General features: G+C 42.3%; 1 protein-coding gene across 1 annotated transcript; it reads left to right on the top strand.

Annotated features, from left to right (window-relative positions):
- The first annotated feature begins 1,142 nt into the window (after positions 1–1,142).
- LOC133116297 (solute carrier family 15 member 1-like) lies at positions 1,143–15,237 on the top strand. The gene is made up of 23 exons (XM_061225735.1): positions 1,143–1,214; positions 5,200–5,310; positions 6,404–6,485; positions 7,046–7,187; positions 7,714–7,833; positions 8,195–8,294; positions 9,029–9,119; positions 9,820–9,903; positions 10,053–10,135; positions 10,433–10,519; positions 10,909–10,998; positions 11,163–11,207; positions 11,310–11,342; positions 11,490–11,578; positions 11,743–11,824; positions 12,051–12,170; positions 12,431–12,568; positions 13,058–13,104; positions 13,469–13,573; positions 13,842–13,953; positions 14,036–14,173; positions 14,403–14,510; positions 15,001–15,237. Exons 1-23 carry the CDS (start codon positions 1,143–1,145, stop codon positions 15,235–15,237), a joined length of 2,316 nt encoding a protein of 771 aa, XP_061081719.1.
- The last annotated feature ends 1,931 nt before the right edge of the window (positions 15,238–17,168 follow it).

Raw genomic sequence — 17,168 nt, 5'->3', positions numbered from 1 at the left:
TGTAGCGTAGTGGTTGAGGTACATGACTGGGATACGCAAGGTCGGTGGTTCGATCCCTGATGTGGCCACAATAAGATCCGCATAGCCGTTGGGCCCTTGAGCAAGGCCCTTAACCCTGCATTGCTCCAGGGGAGGATTGTCTCCTGCTTAGTCTAATCAACTGTACGTTGCTCTGGATGAGAGCGCTGGCGAAATGCCACTAATGTATATGTAATGTGGTATTTGCACCTGTCGTTTGTAAGGTGCTGCTGTAAGCACATTACTGTGCTTGTTCCAGGTAAAATGCAAATGTAAAAAGTGTTGTTGCTTCAGGTAAAGTGCTACTAAGTGAAAGAATATTACTGCCTCTGTCTGCAGTTAGGTACCAGTGTAAGGATATTACTGCATCTGGAGTTGGTCGCTTCCTGTTGACAGGGATATCCCCCTGAACTGGACGCCACCTCTCCTGATGCAGTGTTCAGCCTCTGAGCAGTGGGGCTCCCTCTGCCACCGTGTGAAAAGCCTGCCTGTGCGAGCAAACGCTTTACCTGACGATGTATGAACTTTTCTGGCAGCAGATGTGGAGTGGCAAGGCAGGGAGGGGAGCCAAAAGGGCAGCTGAGACGTGGTTTTGTTTCTACTTTTTTACATTACATTACGTTATTGGCATTTGGCAGACGCTCTTATCCAGGGCGAGGTACAGTTGATTAGACTAAGCAGGAGACAATCCTCCCCTGGAGCAATGCAGGGTTAAGGGCCTTGCTCAAGGGCCCAACGGCTGTGCGGATCTTATTGTGGTTACACTGGGATTAGAACCACCGACCTTCCGTGTCCCAGTCATTTACCTGAACCACTACGCTACAGGTCGCCCCCTACGCTACTTTTCCCCCTCCCAGTGCCTTAAACCGAACATGCAAATGTATATATTTCTATATTAGCAGCTCTGAAAGTACCATATGCAGCTATACCTCTGAGACACTGCTCAGAACCAAATGGAAATGGCGTTGATTTCATTACTCCTACAGTGCATTGAGCGTGTGACCTTTTCTTTCTTTTTTTTAACTGCTTCTTCAAACCTAAATATGAAATATGGATGGACTGAGATATGAGGAAAAATAAGTATTGGACACCACTCAGTAAGTTCTGTGTGTCTGACTGTAGACATGGAGAACCTGGCCTACATACCCAACAGCAGGCCTGTGTTCCAGGGCTATTCAGTGTGCAGCCAGTCCAGAGTAAGTTCAGTCCAGGTTTTTACGCATATCCTCTTCTCTGACTCACCTGAGATACTGTGGACAAAACTAGAACTGGAATTAATATGTCCATCTTTTTATTGTTACCAGCTAATCGCAAGATTTCAATGACCATCTAAAATAGATCATGTGTTCCAGATGACAAGCATTATCAGGATAACATTCTCGTAAGGAAATTGTATTGGGCTCAAACCGGTCATTTATGATTGATAATGACTATAATGACTCAGAAGACATTTATATAGCATGATTATGAAATTTGATTTACCAAATCTACCTGTGTTGTAATGTAATTTTCTTAATCGCTCCTGATCTGTGGCCTTCAGTGTGGTGGGAGAGAGAGGACATTTTGTGTCTCATTGACTCTGTGCTGGGAGTTTGGTTGATGAGGTGGGTGCTGTTTGAATGAGGGGTGCTCTCTCTCTCTCTCTCTCTCTCTCTCTCTCTCTCTCTCTCTCTAGGTCTTCTCATCTCTGCCTCTCCCAGGCAGTATTAGGAACGCAGCAGTAATGATAACCCACCTTTATTAGGCCTATAAAAACTGTGGTCACGTGCACCTGAAGAGATGAAACCAGCACTTTTACATCTGAACCTTATCTGCCTTTATTATGTGTCTAGCAGACCTGGACTCTTTGCTTCTAATATACAGTGCAGTTCATAAGTATTTTGTGACAATTTTAGTTGGGTTAAAGTGTTCAATTTAAATCAAGGGACTGTGGATAAAAAAAACCTACATGGTTCACTTCATGGGTGTAAATACCATTGAGATTTTTCATCTTAACCTCCTACTCACGGTTTTATTTCTATTTCTAATCCAATGTGCTGGAGTACCGAGCCAAAACAACAGAAATTGTGTCACTGTCTAAATACTTAGACTGTATTTTCTGCTTGTGGAGAGGTTTTTCAATCCATAAACCTTTTCTCTGCATGTTTGCACATAAGTACAAGTATCTTGAAAATACAGTCTGAGTGCTGAGTCATTTATCCTGTTGATAATCTACTGCAAATTACAAATCTACTAATCCAATGATCAAATATTACATTACATTATTGGCATTTGGCAGACGCTCTTATCCAGAGCGACATACAGTTGATTAGACTAAGCAGGAGACAATCCTCCCCTGGAGCAATGCAGTGTTTGCTGGTCTTGCTCAAGGGCCCAACGGCTGTGCGGACCTTATCGTGGCTACACCGGGATTAGAACCACCGACCTTGCGTGTCCCAGTCATGTACCTTAACCACTATGCTACAGGCCACCCTCATATCAATTCACATCTCTCACGCTAGCATACCAAGCTGCAAATTGTACTGCCTTTCCTGTCTTTAGACAAGGACCACACCAACTGCTTCTGCTCTGCCCTCATACCATAATGAAGGAATTATTGTCCCCAATCTGTCACTCAAAACTCACCTTTCCATATTACACCTCAGTGTAAAAGGTCAATTACTTCTTTGTCTTGCTGGTCTTGAGGCAAGCACCTTGATGGTGCCACTTATATGACTGTCAGTGTACCTATCTCTTGCTCTAATAGTGTTTGCTCGCCATGTGTAATGGCTTACCATGTCACTTCAGCTAAAAGCATCTGTGCAATGACAAGTTATATAGTAAACAAATTGTAAATTGCCTTGGCTGAATGGAACCGGTAGCATCATAGTGTTGATCTAGTGTTGCCCAAGGGTAGGGAGGGAGTTGACTGGGATCCGAATCTCTCTCTACCCCCAACTGCTTGCTAAGGCTGTAGATGAAGTGTCTTCATTTTCTATGTCATTTGCTGCCTATATCACATGCTTCAGAGGAGAGTGCGCTTGTCTGCACTCCCCTACTCCGGCCTGGAGGCTGTGCTGCATTCGATGACCACTCTTTGGAACTGGACTTCCCTCTAGGGTCTTTCAGCACACTTGTCCCTGGTTTTGGTTACACATTCTGTTGTACGTCGCTCTGGATAAAAGTGTCATGCCTGTAATGTAGTGTAATGTTACACTATTGTGTGTACAGAAGTGGAAATACATTATTTAATTTCCCTTATTGTCTAACATTACAAATGAATAAAATCTAAGTATAGTCATCATTGTAATTAGTGTTGTCCAGTTCAATGTGGTTGATTTATTTTTCCTGTGCAGTATACAGTATCAATATCAAATCATACTTTCAAACACTGGCATGGATGATACTTCGCTGGCATAGTCTAGTGCCCTGGAATATTTTATTTATAGATAATAATCAATATACCACATGAGAATGGAGACGCCATTACACAAACATAGGTTGTGTTTGCTTTTTTAGCCTACGTGGGATTTTAGTCACGCAAACATGACTCCAGCTGCTGGCTGTGGGCCTTCACTGTTCCCCCTGAAGGATAATGTTGTATAGGCCCATTGCATCATTCTAAGACAGGACTGGCCACTTAGTCAACAGATAAAGGTTGGGATTCAATCAAGATTCAACATTAACTTTAATTAACAATTAAAAGCAAGGATGTTCTCCATACAGTTGAAGGCAAGTTCCACAGTCACTAAAACCAACCTGCCAAATATGCATGCAAAGAATTAGAAGTCATGTAAAGGACAAATATTTATTGAATACATTTTACAATAATATTCCATTAACTAATGTGTTAATGCATCAGCTGACTTGAACTAAGAATGAACTATCTATTAACTTTTTATTAATCTTCACCAAGCTATTAGCATTGGAGAAATAGAAGCTTGAGGTTAATAGCAGGTGTAAATAATGTGGAATCGGAAATGCTTCTTTAAACATTGCATGCGATGACCAAACAGAAGTAAATCATACTTCAATGGCATTAAGTTAACATGGAAGAGAATGGTACAAATGGTTAAAATATTCCTTGTGAATAGATAAGTTCATTCTTTGCTCAGGTCAGTTAATGCATTAACTCATGTTAGTTATTATAAAGTGTTGCTGGTCATAATCTCATATACATTCACTTTGAGAGCTGACAAGAAAGAGACAGTAACACAAATAGCCACATATTACAACAGTGGTATGTAGAAGAACATCTCTAAGCACACTACGCATCAAACTTCTTAAGTGGATAGGCTACAGCAGCAGAAGATTTTAAATATATATATTTTTAAACTCTAATAAACACTCAATGAGCACTTTATTAGGTATGTTGGCAATGTCTCATTCATTCAAACACAGACAGGGCCTTTCCTCCCAGATTTAATTCTTAATTTCTTAATTGAATTAAGATTAATTTCTTTGTCCTGCATCTTTTCAGTTATAAGCAGTTATAAGCAATTATAAGTGTGCAGTATGTATCAATACAAAAATGTCAATGTCACCATCACTGTTAAAAATAATATTTACAACCTCAGTGACAACAACAACAACAACAAAAAATAAAAAGCTGTGCTCTGCACAACCCTCAGCCGCTCGTGTCCCTGCACACGACAGAGCACCATAAAGCAGGGAGGACACAGTCCACCCGCTGCATTCTGGGAGGGTGAAGCAGGGTCTAATCAGAACGCAAGTTACAAAAACACCCAGGCCAGCCTCCCCAGTGTTAAAGTCGAGCTGCAGTCGACCCTTCTGTCCTTTTTCCGCAGGATCCTTTAGGAGCGAGGATATCAGGAGCTGCTCCCAAACACTGCCATCATGACAGGTCAGTCAGGGGGCCCCCAGCACTGGCCCCTCAGGGACATTTTACTCGTCCCCCTCTATTTTATTTTTATACGTCCCACCCTAAGTGTATTTTATTTACCCTTAAAGTTAAGTTTAAAAAAAAGTTTTTACCTACAGCGCAGGGATGCATAACATCTTACCTTAGATTGATCAAGTTTTCAGGATGCACTGTACAGTGTAATTGTTTTTGAGCGTGCACCTTGGTATTTCATTTTTTAAGAGTACAATATTGTGTGTAAATACACAAAAGCTTGGCAATTTATTGGTTCGTTTAATTTCTGCTATGTTCAGGGGATGTTTTTACCGTGGGTCATTTAGACCTGGTCACAGGGGATTGCATGGTGTTTGATCTCCATTGTGGTTCTTGCGGTGATTGGTTTTATTTTGACAGACTTAGAGAAAAGCGAGAAGAATAAGCCAAAGTCGAAGGTGAGCGATCCGTGAATATATATATATATATGTTTATTTTTTTGTGTGTGTTAGTATAAAAGAGATTTCCAAATATTCATTTTCCAAAAGATTAAATTAAATTTTTGTATTTAATTAAAAGAAGTAACATATTACTGTAAGCAATTGACGACATTTACATAAAAACTGTCTGAGATCAGAAGCAAGGAGCCAACCAAGTTCTCCAACATGCTTGGAACAATCACCCTGCTGATTCTCTTATAGAACTGCAGGACAGTGTTGGCCATCTCAGAGAAGTGATGCAGTTTTAACACCAAAGGGTGGTCACAAAAAATATTAAACATAATGTAAAATGTATAGTACATTTATTTAGGACCTTTCATTGAATTATTTTTGAAAGAATCTTAGCTGTACAGAATGTTATAAAGGTGCCTAAGACTTTTGCACAGTACTGTATATAAAACCTGTTTGTTTATTTTAAGAACTAAAAGAATAAAACAGAATAAAACAGAACTGTTTTATGTTTTAAGCCATTTCTTATTGATGAAGCCTTTATTCCGATATGCACCATTGATACCAGATATTCACTGTGATACTCTTAATGAATAAGACTGCTCAGCTATACTTTATTGGTTTTCCATTTCCTTGCTGTCATGGAGAAGTTAATTTATTTCATTTTGGGTGACTTTGTTTATCTGTTGATATAATTTGGCTGAGATTGGTTTGCTTGTACTGCTCACGCGGTTATCAGAAAGCAGATTGATAATGAGGGTGTAAAATCTCTAATCATTTTTATCTTTGTTGTTTTTCTCCTGGTTGCTGGTTTGAAAAAAAAAATTACTTCCTTCTGAGTGCCTCTTGATAACATGCAGATAGAATCTGTAGATAGATAGATTCTCTAATCACAGGTCTCTCAGATAGTCCTCTTATACTGCAAAAACAAAAAAACAAGCTAATGTGTTCTACTTATAATAATAATCTTAGGTCTTATTACAATAGTAAAACACAGTCATTTTTTTGCAGTGGACCTGAGTCTCAGTCTCCCTCTCACACCTTCTCTCCTGTGTTCTCAGCAGTATCTCAGCAGTATCTCACAGTCTCTCCCCTGTCTCAGGAGGTCTTTGGATACCCCATCAGCATATTCTTCATTGTGGTGAATGAGTTCTGCGAGAGGTTCTCCTACTATGGCATGCGAGGTGAGGCACACACGGAACAACACGCAATACGAGCGGTCAGGTCTGGGAGTAATGGGGGTATATTTGGGGCATAATGTACCCGTCCCTGGGGTACAGTGGGGTGGAGTGGAGGATCACATGGAACAACACAGCAGTCAGCTGTTGGCAGGAGTCAAACTTGTGATCTGAAGGCTGCGTGTTTGTTTCCTTGCTGCCAAACCATTGCAGAGGAGTAATTAGAATCAAAGGAACATTTTTAATAAAACCAAGAATATAGTATAGCAGGCCTGCCCAACCCTGTTCCTGGAGATCTATAGGGTGAGTTTTCATTCCAACCCTACTTTGACACATCTGATTCTACTAATTAGCAAGATCTCGAATCGTTGAATGAGGTGTGCTTGCTTTGTTAGGGTTTGGAGTGAAAATCTACAGGATGGTGGATCTCCAGCCCTGGGCAATGGGCAGCCCTGGAGTATAAGAATAGTCACATTCATCCCCATAACCATGATTATGATAATCATAACGATGTAAAAAAAAGTGAGTGTATGTTTGGAGGCTGAATCCTGTGGTTCCCCCTACAGCCGTGCTGGTCCTGTACTTCAAGTACTTCCTCCAGTGGGACGATGACACGGCCACCTCCATCTACCACACCTTTGTGGCCCTGTGCTACCTGACGCCCATCCTGGGGGCCATCGTGGCCGACTCCTGGCTGGGGAAGTACAAGTGAGTGACCCACCAAGCGGACATGGTGTGCGATTTCCTTGCTGGACGTCCTGGTAGAGTCCCGAGTCTCATGTCCCCTTGCTGGACCTCCTGGTAGAGTGCTGATTCTCCTGTCCCCTTGCTGGACCTCCTGGTAGAGTACTGAGTCTCACGTCCCCATGCTGGACCTCCTGGTAGAGTGCTGATTCTCCTGTCCCCATGCTGGAGCCCCTGGTAGAGTGCTGATTCTCCTGTCCCCATGCTGGAGCCCCTGGTAGAGTTTTGATTCTCATGTCCCCATGCTGGAGCCCCTGGTAGAGTGCTGATTCTCATGTCCCCATGCTGGAGCCCCTGGTAGAGTGCTGATTCTCATGTCCCCATGCTGGAGCCCCTGGTAGAGTGCTGATTCTCATGTCCCCATGCTGGAGCCCCTGGTAGAGTGCTGATTCTCATGTCCCCATGCTGGAGCCCCTGGTAGAGTGCTGATTCTCCTGTCCCCATGCTGGAGCCCCTGGTAGAGTGCTGAGACTCGCTCCTGTCCCCACAGAACCATCGTCTACCTGTCCATCGTTTACACGCTGGGGCAGGGTGTGCTGGCGGTCAGTGCCATCCATGACATCACCGACTCCGATCGAAACGGGACCCCGGACAACCTGACCTTACACGTGTGAGTTCCCCTGAGCGTGCAACTTCCATACAGCTCACCCCGCACAACATAGTCTCCACCCACAGTAACCATTTTACAATGTTCACAGAACATATTTTGCCCCATACAACATATTGAATCTTAGAATATCCAGCGATGCCTGCTCTTTTTTTCCCAGATTCAGTCTAGTGTAGGGAGTTTTGAGCAATGATAGAATAGATGCATCCTTTCAAATGGCTTGTTATAAAGGGAATAGTCATTTAATATGTTAACATTATATGAAAGTGGACTCTGCAGTCTTTATTCTGTAAATAACAGTTTGAAATCTTCGAGTAAATTTGATCTGAACTGGGCATCAGGTAACATTTGTGCTGTCACTCAGGGCCCTCTCCATGATCGGCCTCATCCTCATCGCTCTGGGGACAGGAGGGATCAAGCCCTGTGTGGCGGCTTTTGGAGGGGACCAGTTTGGTGATCATCAGGTGAGAACACTCCTACGTCTTCCGTGTGATCTCGCCCCCCCCCCCCCCCCAGCTTACCCTACCTCCGCTGAAGGAATCGTTATCAGCAGTAGCTGAGGAATACATTCCAAATGGACGATCCATAGCCATCAGCTATTATTTTACAATCTTGTGTCAAGGTTGAACTGTGGGAACATTGATGACACAACACTGATAAGCAAAGCATTCCACTGACACCAAGAAGGGCCGGATCACGTTCTTGCATCATTTTTGCATTTTGTTTTACAATTTTACATTATTTACACAGGGCTGCCTTCAGAATACAATTTCAGTCAGTTTTTTCACACACAGTTTTCTATTTTAAAAGAAGGCTCTTTTTTGAGCATTTACAGTTCTGGAATATCACTTTGTCCCAGTTACTGTTACCATCTTTACTGTCCACTTGTCTGTTTCCTGTCTTGACTGTCTGTTTGCCATCTCCACAAATTGTTCAATAATTGTTCAACAATTTTTCCGTTCACTATTTTATGTTTATTAATCATTAACAACCATCACCATCTTCACTAACTATATAGATGGTATCATTTCAAATAGTAAGTTTATTTGCCATATACAGTGTGTTTACCATCTTTTTAAATCATGTTTTACTATCTACTTTTACTGCCTCACACCATCTGTCTGTCATCACAGTTCCTGTCTCAGAGAATGTGTGTTTTGCACTCTCACCATCTGTCCACCATCTTTTTTCTTTAAAGGAGAAACAGAGGAGCACCTTCTTCTCCATCTTCTACCTGTCTATCAACGCTGGAAGTCTCCTGTCCACCGTCATCACGCCCATTCTCAGAGGTATACTTCAGACGTGTCCTGAATTACTCTGAGAAGATCTTGATTTGTCCCATATCTCAGTCATACCATATTTGAATGGGTTTTCTGGCTGTTCTTGTACTTGCCATTATTGTAGTTTGCATCATTGCATTATGTACACAGTCCTCCAGGGTATCTGGAAACCCTCTAGCGCATGGAAGGGCTCCTTGGTCTATTATCAAATCCACACCACACCAGTGCAGACTATATTCTGCATCCCAGCCTAATTAGCACTAGCTGTCCTGCACAGAGGGGAGGGTTCCAGTTGGCTGAGATGATATCACCTCATTACGCACCAGTGACCTCCACTGGCCAATGGGTGCATGAGAGTTTCACTGTTGAGCTGCACATAAGGGGTCTCCCTCCCACTGGTGTCTGTGTGTGCCCAGCTTGTAAGCTGGAGTGCAATATGAAGCAATAGCTGACATCACATGGTTCAGGAGAGAGCACACGGTTTGTGCTCACCCAAACTGTCATTGGCGTTTGTGATGAGCATTGCAGTGTGAGTGTGATTGGTCATTCCAATCCAAACTTGAGTAAGGAAGTAGATTGCGAGTTCTGTGTTCTGCATGTCCTCTCGATCTGATTATTATAATTAATGATGTAACCCTGAGAACTCTCTGTAATGGTCTCTCCTGTGTGCTCTGTGTAATGGTCTCTCCTGCGTGCTCTGTGTTCTCAGCCCAGGAGTGCGGCATCCATGTGCACCAGAAGTGCTACCCACTGGCTTTCGGTGTGCCCGCCGGCCTCATGGTGGTCGCCCTGGGTAAGAACTTCACCCATGGCCTCTCTCTCGCTGTTTTTCTCTCTTCCCATCTCTTTTTTTCTCTCTTTCACTCCCTCTCTCTCTTGCTCTCTTCATCGCTCTTCCGCCTGACTGACGGCGGTTGCCGGTGTGTCTCTGTGTCTCTGCAGTGGTGTTTATTGTCGGGAACAGAATGTACATCAAGGCAGCCCCCAAGGGTAACATCATGCTGGATGTCTGTAAATGTATTGGGGTAAGTTAGTAACATGCTCACTCACCACTTCCCTCACCTTATTTACCTGCCCCTATCCCATTTTGCTGGAATTCAGAGATTTACATTATTACCTGTAAGGTAAATGTTTATCTAAAATGTATTAAATATCAGGTCTAAAAATACACTGTTCGAAAAATGATTACTTGAAGACACAAGTACACATTTTACCTAAATATTCAAATACTTAAATATTTCCCACATTTTAACATTGTCTTTAGTGTACAGTAAAATAAATAATAGTTGAGGTGTTTTCATGTAAGTCTTTCCACTTGGCAGTTTGCAGTGAAGAACCGTTTCAGACACAGGAGTGATGAGTACGAAAAGAGAGAGCACTGGATGGACTGGGCTGAGGAGAAATACAACGTATGCCTGCCCTCAAACCAAACCTTATACACTATTCACACTGCATACTGAACACCAAGCTCTATGTGCTGCCCACTGGACAACCAACACACTGCACAATATACACTGCACAGCACAGCACACGTCCTGCACAGTATACCCTGCACAGCACACACACTACACCAGTTGTACACAACTTCAATTCGGGACATTCAATTATTAAATTTTTTTAAACTTCATCGACATTTATGAGCATTTTGTTTCGTTCACAAATTCCATTAGTTTCCCCAGGTGAAACGAAGAGCACCCCTCCTCTGCTGTACACCACACACCGCACACTGCCCACCGTACAGTATCTCCTCAGGCTCAGGCGGGTCTGGAGATGACTCTCTGTTTCCGTACCCCTACAGAAACTGCTCATCGCTCAGGTGAAGATGGTGCTGAAGGTCCTGTTCCTCTACATCCCCTTGCCTATGTTCTGGGCTCTCTTTGACCAGCAGGTAACATGGACACTTCTTCAGCAGTTATCCACCTGTTGCAGAAAATCTAAGACCGAGGCAGGAACATTACACAAGCTAACAAGTAGCAATTATGCCCAGTCCATGAGGGAAAATATATTGTGCTGCAAGAACACTGTCCCTAAACGTTTTGGCTTCCCCTGCAGGGCTCTCGATGGACACTGCAGGCCACCACCATGGATGGAAACTTTGTAGGTGTTAACAGAGCACTTTTTTACCGGATATTGTGTTTTAATATCACTTATACCCCCCTTCAGTTACTTATAGTGTCCTGTTTCCTTTGTGTTTCACAGGGATTCCTCATAATTCAACCAGATCAGATGCAAGTAAGTCTGAAGAATCTCTATCTTTGTTCTCTCTCCCTCTCTCACCCTGTCTCCCTCGCTCTTGGTTTATGCTCCCCAGTTAAATGGTTGATTGATCAGCCTGTGCCCCTCAGTGCCTCATCCTAACTCATAACTGTTCTTTGACAGACGGTCAACCCTATCCTGATCCTGGTGCTGGTGCCCATTATGGACAGCGCGGTGTACCCGTTGATAAAGAAGTGTGGTCTCAATTTCACGTGAGTCCCCACCACCACCGGCGCTCTGCATGTTTAAAAGGCATTTTTGTTTCTGTGACCAGTGATGGCCAACTGATACCTAAATGGTGTGCACGTATGTTACACTGTCACCTTAAACTTTGTGTGTGCATGTGTGTGTGTGTTTGTGTGTGTGTGCTCTGTAGGCCACTGAGGAGAATGACTGTTGGAATGCTGCTCGCAGGCTTGGCCTTTGTAGCGGCTGCCCTGGTACAGATTGAGATTGACGTGAGTATCTGTATCATTCTCATTCTCTCTTTAACACACACATATACCCAAATACACCCATACATGCCAGTGTACACACACATACGCACCCACCCACACACGCATGCACACACACACACACACATACATACATACACTCACACACACACACACAGGGGCATCACTCTGATGCCGATTTTATTTGTGTTGTTTTCATTGTGCTTTTCTTCTTGTTTGAATCTTGCAGAAAACCCTACCAAACTTCCCAGCGTCCAATGAGGCTCAGCTCAAATTCCTGAACCTGGGTAACAGCCCATTGGATATAAGTGCTGAAAATAATCCTCCATTTGCAGTTCCACCATTTGAGGTAAATTCACAAGAGGAAGACAAATAAATTAGAATATGCAAACCTTTCTCAAGTAACTTATGGACAGAGACAATGCTTAGATGTTGTTCATTGTGTCACTATTCTCTTTTCTAATACATCTTATGTCTATAGATTTTTACCAATTGTGTCCTGTAATATCTTTACCACAATGACACAACCAGTCCTAGGTGTCTACACTGCCAACAAGAGGAATATAATGCAAAGCTCATATTGTTCAATTTCTCCTATTATACTTGCAGGCCACTGCAGACTATGTGACGTTTGTAGGGGATGAAATCTCAGTCTCTGCTGGTCTAGGCTTCGTCAGTACAATCCCGCTGCAGAAAGGAAAGAGGCAGACACTGTTAATCGATCCAGCAAAGTTCACAATGGAGGCGGTAACTATGATTTTTACATTTAAATAGTCATGCTGCAGTGTTGGAACCTCCCCCTCAGACCACAAGTTGTATGCGTACAGCAGAATGACAATCAATGTAATTTTGTCTCGGGGAGTTCAAAAGAGTTTACAATAAATATGTATGGGACAAATATTGCTCCACTGCAAAGAGATGGGAGAATGAGGGTTTTTTTATCAACTCCAGAATGGGCAGCTCTACCTTTTTCTGTCAGTCATCGAAACTTTTGAAGCAGTAGACTCTACGGCCTTCACTTGCCATACAGTAGCAGCACACACATTGTGACAGAGCAAGCAGTCATTGGAAGGACACGATAAAGCCACCTGTTTCACCAACCCTCACACCTCGTTATCTTTGTGAACCTACCCTGGGTCCTGGGGATTTATATCCTGCTGCTTTTTAACAAAAGCTCAGAGGTGCAAGACCTGAGGAGGGAAAGGCTGAAATGTCACTGTAATTATCCTCTCCCAGGTCGATGATTTAACAAACAAGCCGGAGCAGGGAGAGAATGCCATCAGGTAAGCAGGTGCTTTGTTTCTGTCAGTAGAAGTTCAAGTTCAAGTTCAAGTTACTTTTATTTATAAGGTGGATGAACAGTTGAATAAGGTGATGCTCATTACGTCCCCTGTCTGTTCTAAGAGATGGTAGTTTTCTGTTTGGCTCTAGGTTTGAAATATAAATAAACTTGGCAAAGAAACATGCAATTAAGAAACGTTAATATCCAGTGACTCTGGTCCTCACCATCTGACCATTCAATTGAATCTAACTTAACAAGATGTTCATTGTGAGCAGCAATATTAGTGATATCAAAATATGTGTGTATTTTGTTTTTATGATTATTTATTTCTTATGATTTCTTTTTGTGTGTGTGTGTGTGTGCAGATTTGTTAATGGACTGGAAAACGCGGTGAATGTGACAACCCCAGAGGACAACTTTTGGATAGCATCCTCTTCTGTTTCAAACAACACTATGTTACACGAGGGAAAGTAAGTGTGCTCCCCGTGAGCGCAAAACAGCATGACTCGGGCTTGCCTGAATCACAATTCAGAAGTGTTCTCCATTCCTCAATCCTAGTTTGCCATTTCCAGACTGACAATCACTTTTTGTCTATCTCACCTTTGTTTTGCATATTTATTCAGCTATTTAATTATTTATTTGTTTATTTATTTAGCTATTAGACACACAAAAATGTCCTGTCTTCTGGAAATCTGTGCTTTTGTATAGATGTTTACATTTTGTCTCTCATTTGGCCAGGTCAACCTTCAAAATTTTCAGTGCCATGGGTGAATGCACTTTCTCAATGACTTTTGGATTTGGCAGCTCCTACACACTTGTGATTCCCAGCAACATCCAGTGGATAGAGAATGTAAGTCATTTTTTCTTAAGATTCAATCCTCCTCTGACACTTGGCAGTACATGAATGGATTGTTTATTATATCCCAATCAAGTGTGGAGGTGCCATTAAAGAGGTCCTTGACATCAAGCCCAACACTATGCACATGGCCTGGCAGATCCCTCAGTATTTCCTCATAACCTGTGGAGAGGTGGTCTTCTCTGTTACTGGTCTGGAGTTCTCCTACTCACAGGTACGTGGGCGCATGTGCAACAAGCGGATTCCCAACTCTACAAAAGGGTTGGGTGGTGATGGGTAGTCTTCAAATAAGCATCCTAAAATGTATTTATTGGGGTAAAAGAATCATAATAATATTTTTTTATGTCCTGATTCTCATTCTCATTTTAAATTAAACGGCAATTCCGGTTCATTCCAGTCACTCTATAGTTTGATTCTGAGCTTCACATTCTTGGTTACTATAGGCGCCAAGTAACATGAAGGCGGTGCTCCAGGCTGGATGGCTCTTCACTGTCGCCGTGGGCAACATCATTGTGCTGATTGTGGCAGAAGCTGTAAAGCTCCCAGATCAGGTGTGTGTGTGTGTGTGTGTGTGTGTGAGTGTGTATATGTGTGTGTGTGTGTGTGTGAGTGTGTATATGTGTGTGTATGTGTGTGTGTGTGAGTGTGTGTGTGTGTATGTGTGCATGTGTGTGTGCGTGTGTGTGAGTGTGTATATGTGTGTGTGTGTGTGAGTGTGTATATGTGTGTGTGTGAGTGTGTGTGTGTGTGTATGTGTGTGTGTGTGTGTGTATGTGTGCATGTGTGTGTGCGTGTGTGTGTCTGTGTGTCTGAGTGTGTGCGTGTGTGTGTGAGTGTGTGTGTCTGTGTGTGTGTGTGTCTGAGTGTGTGTGTGTATGTGTGAGTGTATGTGTGTGTGTGTGTATGTGTGTGTGTGTGTATGTGTGTGAGTGTGTGTGTGCGTGTCTGTGTATGTGAGTGTGAGTACTGCTTAATCACTGCAGTAAGTTGTTTATTTGCTGGGGATCTGACCAGTTGTTCACTTCCATGTGTGTCCTGCAGTGGGCAGAGTACATCCTCTTTGCCTCCCTCCTGGTGGCAGTGTGTGTAGCCTTTGCCGTGATGGCTTACTTCTACACCTACATCGACCCCACTGAGATTGAGGCTCAGTTCCAGAGTGACAACATTGAGAAAGAGAAAGAGAACGAAAAAGACAATGAAAAAGAGAAAGTAGAGATGGACAGCATATCCCTGGAGAAGAAGGAACTTGAGGAAGGCGTGAAACAGACCAAAATATAACACCCTCATAAACGTCCTTTCGGTTGGTTTCAGTGCTTTGTGTTTGGGGCTTTAGCATTAGCCTGAGGGGCAGTTAGAGCAGGGCCTGCTGTAAGTGATAAGGAAACAACGCCACACCAGTGTTTGCTTTATTAACTCTGGCACTGAGATGCTTCCAAATTCAGATTTAGCAGGCTTCACCCCTGAGAGACGTCGGGGAAGAGAGGAACAACTGCGGAAAGCATGCAGCCCACTTTTCTAGAAGAAATGTGAATGTTCTCTGATTTAAAGCTCAGCATACCAAGATGCAGGACACTTTCTTCTACTTTGAGTTGATAATCAAAAAAACTAAACAAGATAAACGTGTCATGGGAAATATCTCAGATTTCAGCCATATTGTTTAATTTCCTTAATATTGTAAATAATTTGTTTACAATGATTTGTTTGCACCATGTAGCAAAGGGGATATTTCCATTGCCTTTTTTTTGCCCGATATGTATTATTTTAAGGGATTATGAAAGAGGAAAATTTACAAGTGACCATTCCAGCATTTGCACGTATTTTTTTTATATACTGTGTAACTTGTATTTTTGATATTATTGTATCTGTATTTTTTTTAATGATGTGGACAGTGGTTACTGTAAGAACAGACACAATTGCTCATGTTGAACAGTAAAACTGGATGTCAAGACATGTTCCTATCAATCAGTAAGAGCTTAAATAAATAATCATAATAAAACAACATTTGTCCAACATATTGTGTACCCTTGCCTGATGATATACTCTCTGCTGGTTATGATCAATTCAACACTGCTCTGAATGGTCTGGGCCTATATATAGTATACTGGACTATTCCAAAATCACAACATCAACACACTTTGGTGTACACTGCACTGGCCTTTGTGGGATTAAAAATGCATCACCCATCATGCACTTTGAACTGAAATGAAAACATATACATATAGGAATTTATTCAAATTATCTTTTAGACTGTCACCTTCCTCTCAGCTTCGACCAGTCTGGCCCTTCTCCTCTGACCTCTCTCATTAACAAGCATTTCTGCCCATGGGACTGCTGTTCACTGGATGTTTTTTCTTTTTTGCACCATTCTCTGCAAACTATAGAGACTGCTGTGCATGAAAACCACCCTGTCTGGCACCAACAATTATTCCATGGTCAAAGTCACTTAGATCACATTTCTTCCCCATTCTGACATTTAGACTTAAAAACAGCTGAACCTCTTGGCCACAACTGCATGCCTTTATGCATTTACTTGCTGGTGTACAGGTCTACCTAATAACATGGTCACTCAGTGTACATTCTGGGTAGCTACAGTGTATGCTGGGAATATATTGCATGCTGGAGAATATTTCAAAATCTATTCAGGGCCCACACACAGCATTTGCTCACAAATTCAAACTTACATTACCTATGGGCAATTCTCAAGTCACTAATTAGTCTATTTCATATGTTTGGCATGTGGAAGGACACTGGAGTACCCAGCAGACATGGGAGAACATGCAAACTCCACATAGGAAGGCCTTGGTTGATGAGCCAGTGTATGCCACGGGGAATGGGGTTTCTGGTATTCCAAGAAATGTAGTAAAAAAAAAAAACAGCATTCCTGTCACTCTATTCTCTTTTTGTCAATTGCCGAATCCATCCTCAAAAAACCAACAAAAAAAAAATACATTGGGCTTACACAAAATTAACTTAGTGGATGTTAATACTCGATGTGTGCACAAATGACGCCAAACCTCCTTTAGGATACATAGGAAAAACCTTCTGAATGTAAAAAAAGGTTGTTTTTTTTGTAGCATATCCACATCATAAATCAATTATTGTATGAATTGCAGCTAATGAGTTTAGTAATCTCAAAGGAATACAGTTGATGACTGTAGAATTCTTGTCATAATTAAGAAAAACACCGGTCCACAGGATCAGAAACAGTC

The sequence above is a fragment of the Conger conger genome, chromosome 17 (assembly GCF_963514075.1).
Source record: "Conger conger chromosome 17, fConCon1.1, whole genome shotgun sequence".
NCBI classification, from domain to species: Eukaryota; Metazoa; Chordata; class Actinopteri; order Anguilliformes; family Congridae; genus Conger; species Conger conger.
This window is presented reverse-complemented; position numbering and strand designations above follow the sequence as displayed.

Bases quoted from the DNA above. Each gene is read 5' to 3' on its own strand.
- LOC133116297 (XM_061225735.1), top strand. From the start codon at position 1,143: ATGGAGAACCTGGCCTACATACCCAACAGCAGGCCTGTGTTCCAGGGC. The intron at 6,486-7,045 runs GTGAGGCACACA...TTCCCCCTACAG, and splicing joins CTCCTACTATGGCATGCGAG to CCGTGCTGGTCCTGTACTTC. The intron at 10,999-11,162 runs GTAACATGGACA...CTTCCCCTGCAG, and splicing joins GGGCTCTCTTTGACCAGCAG to GGCTCTCGATGGACACTGCA.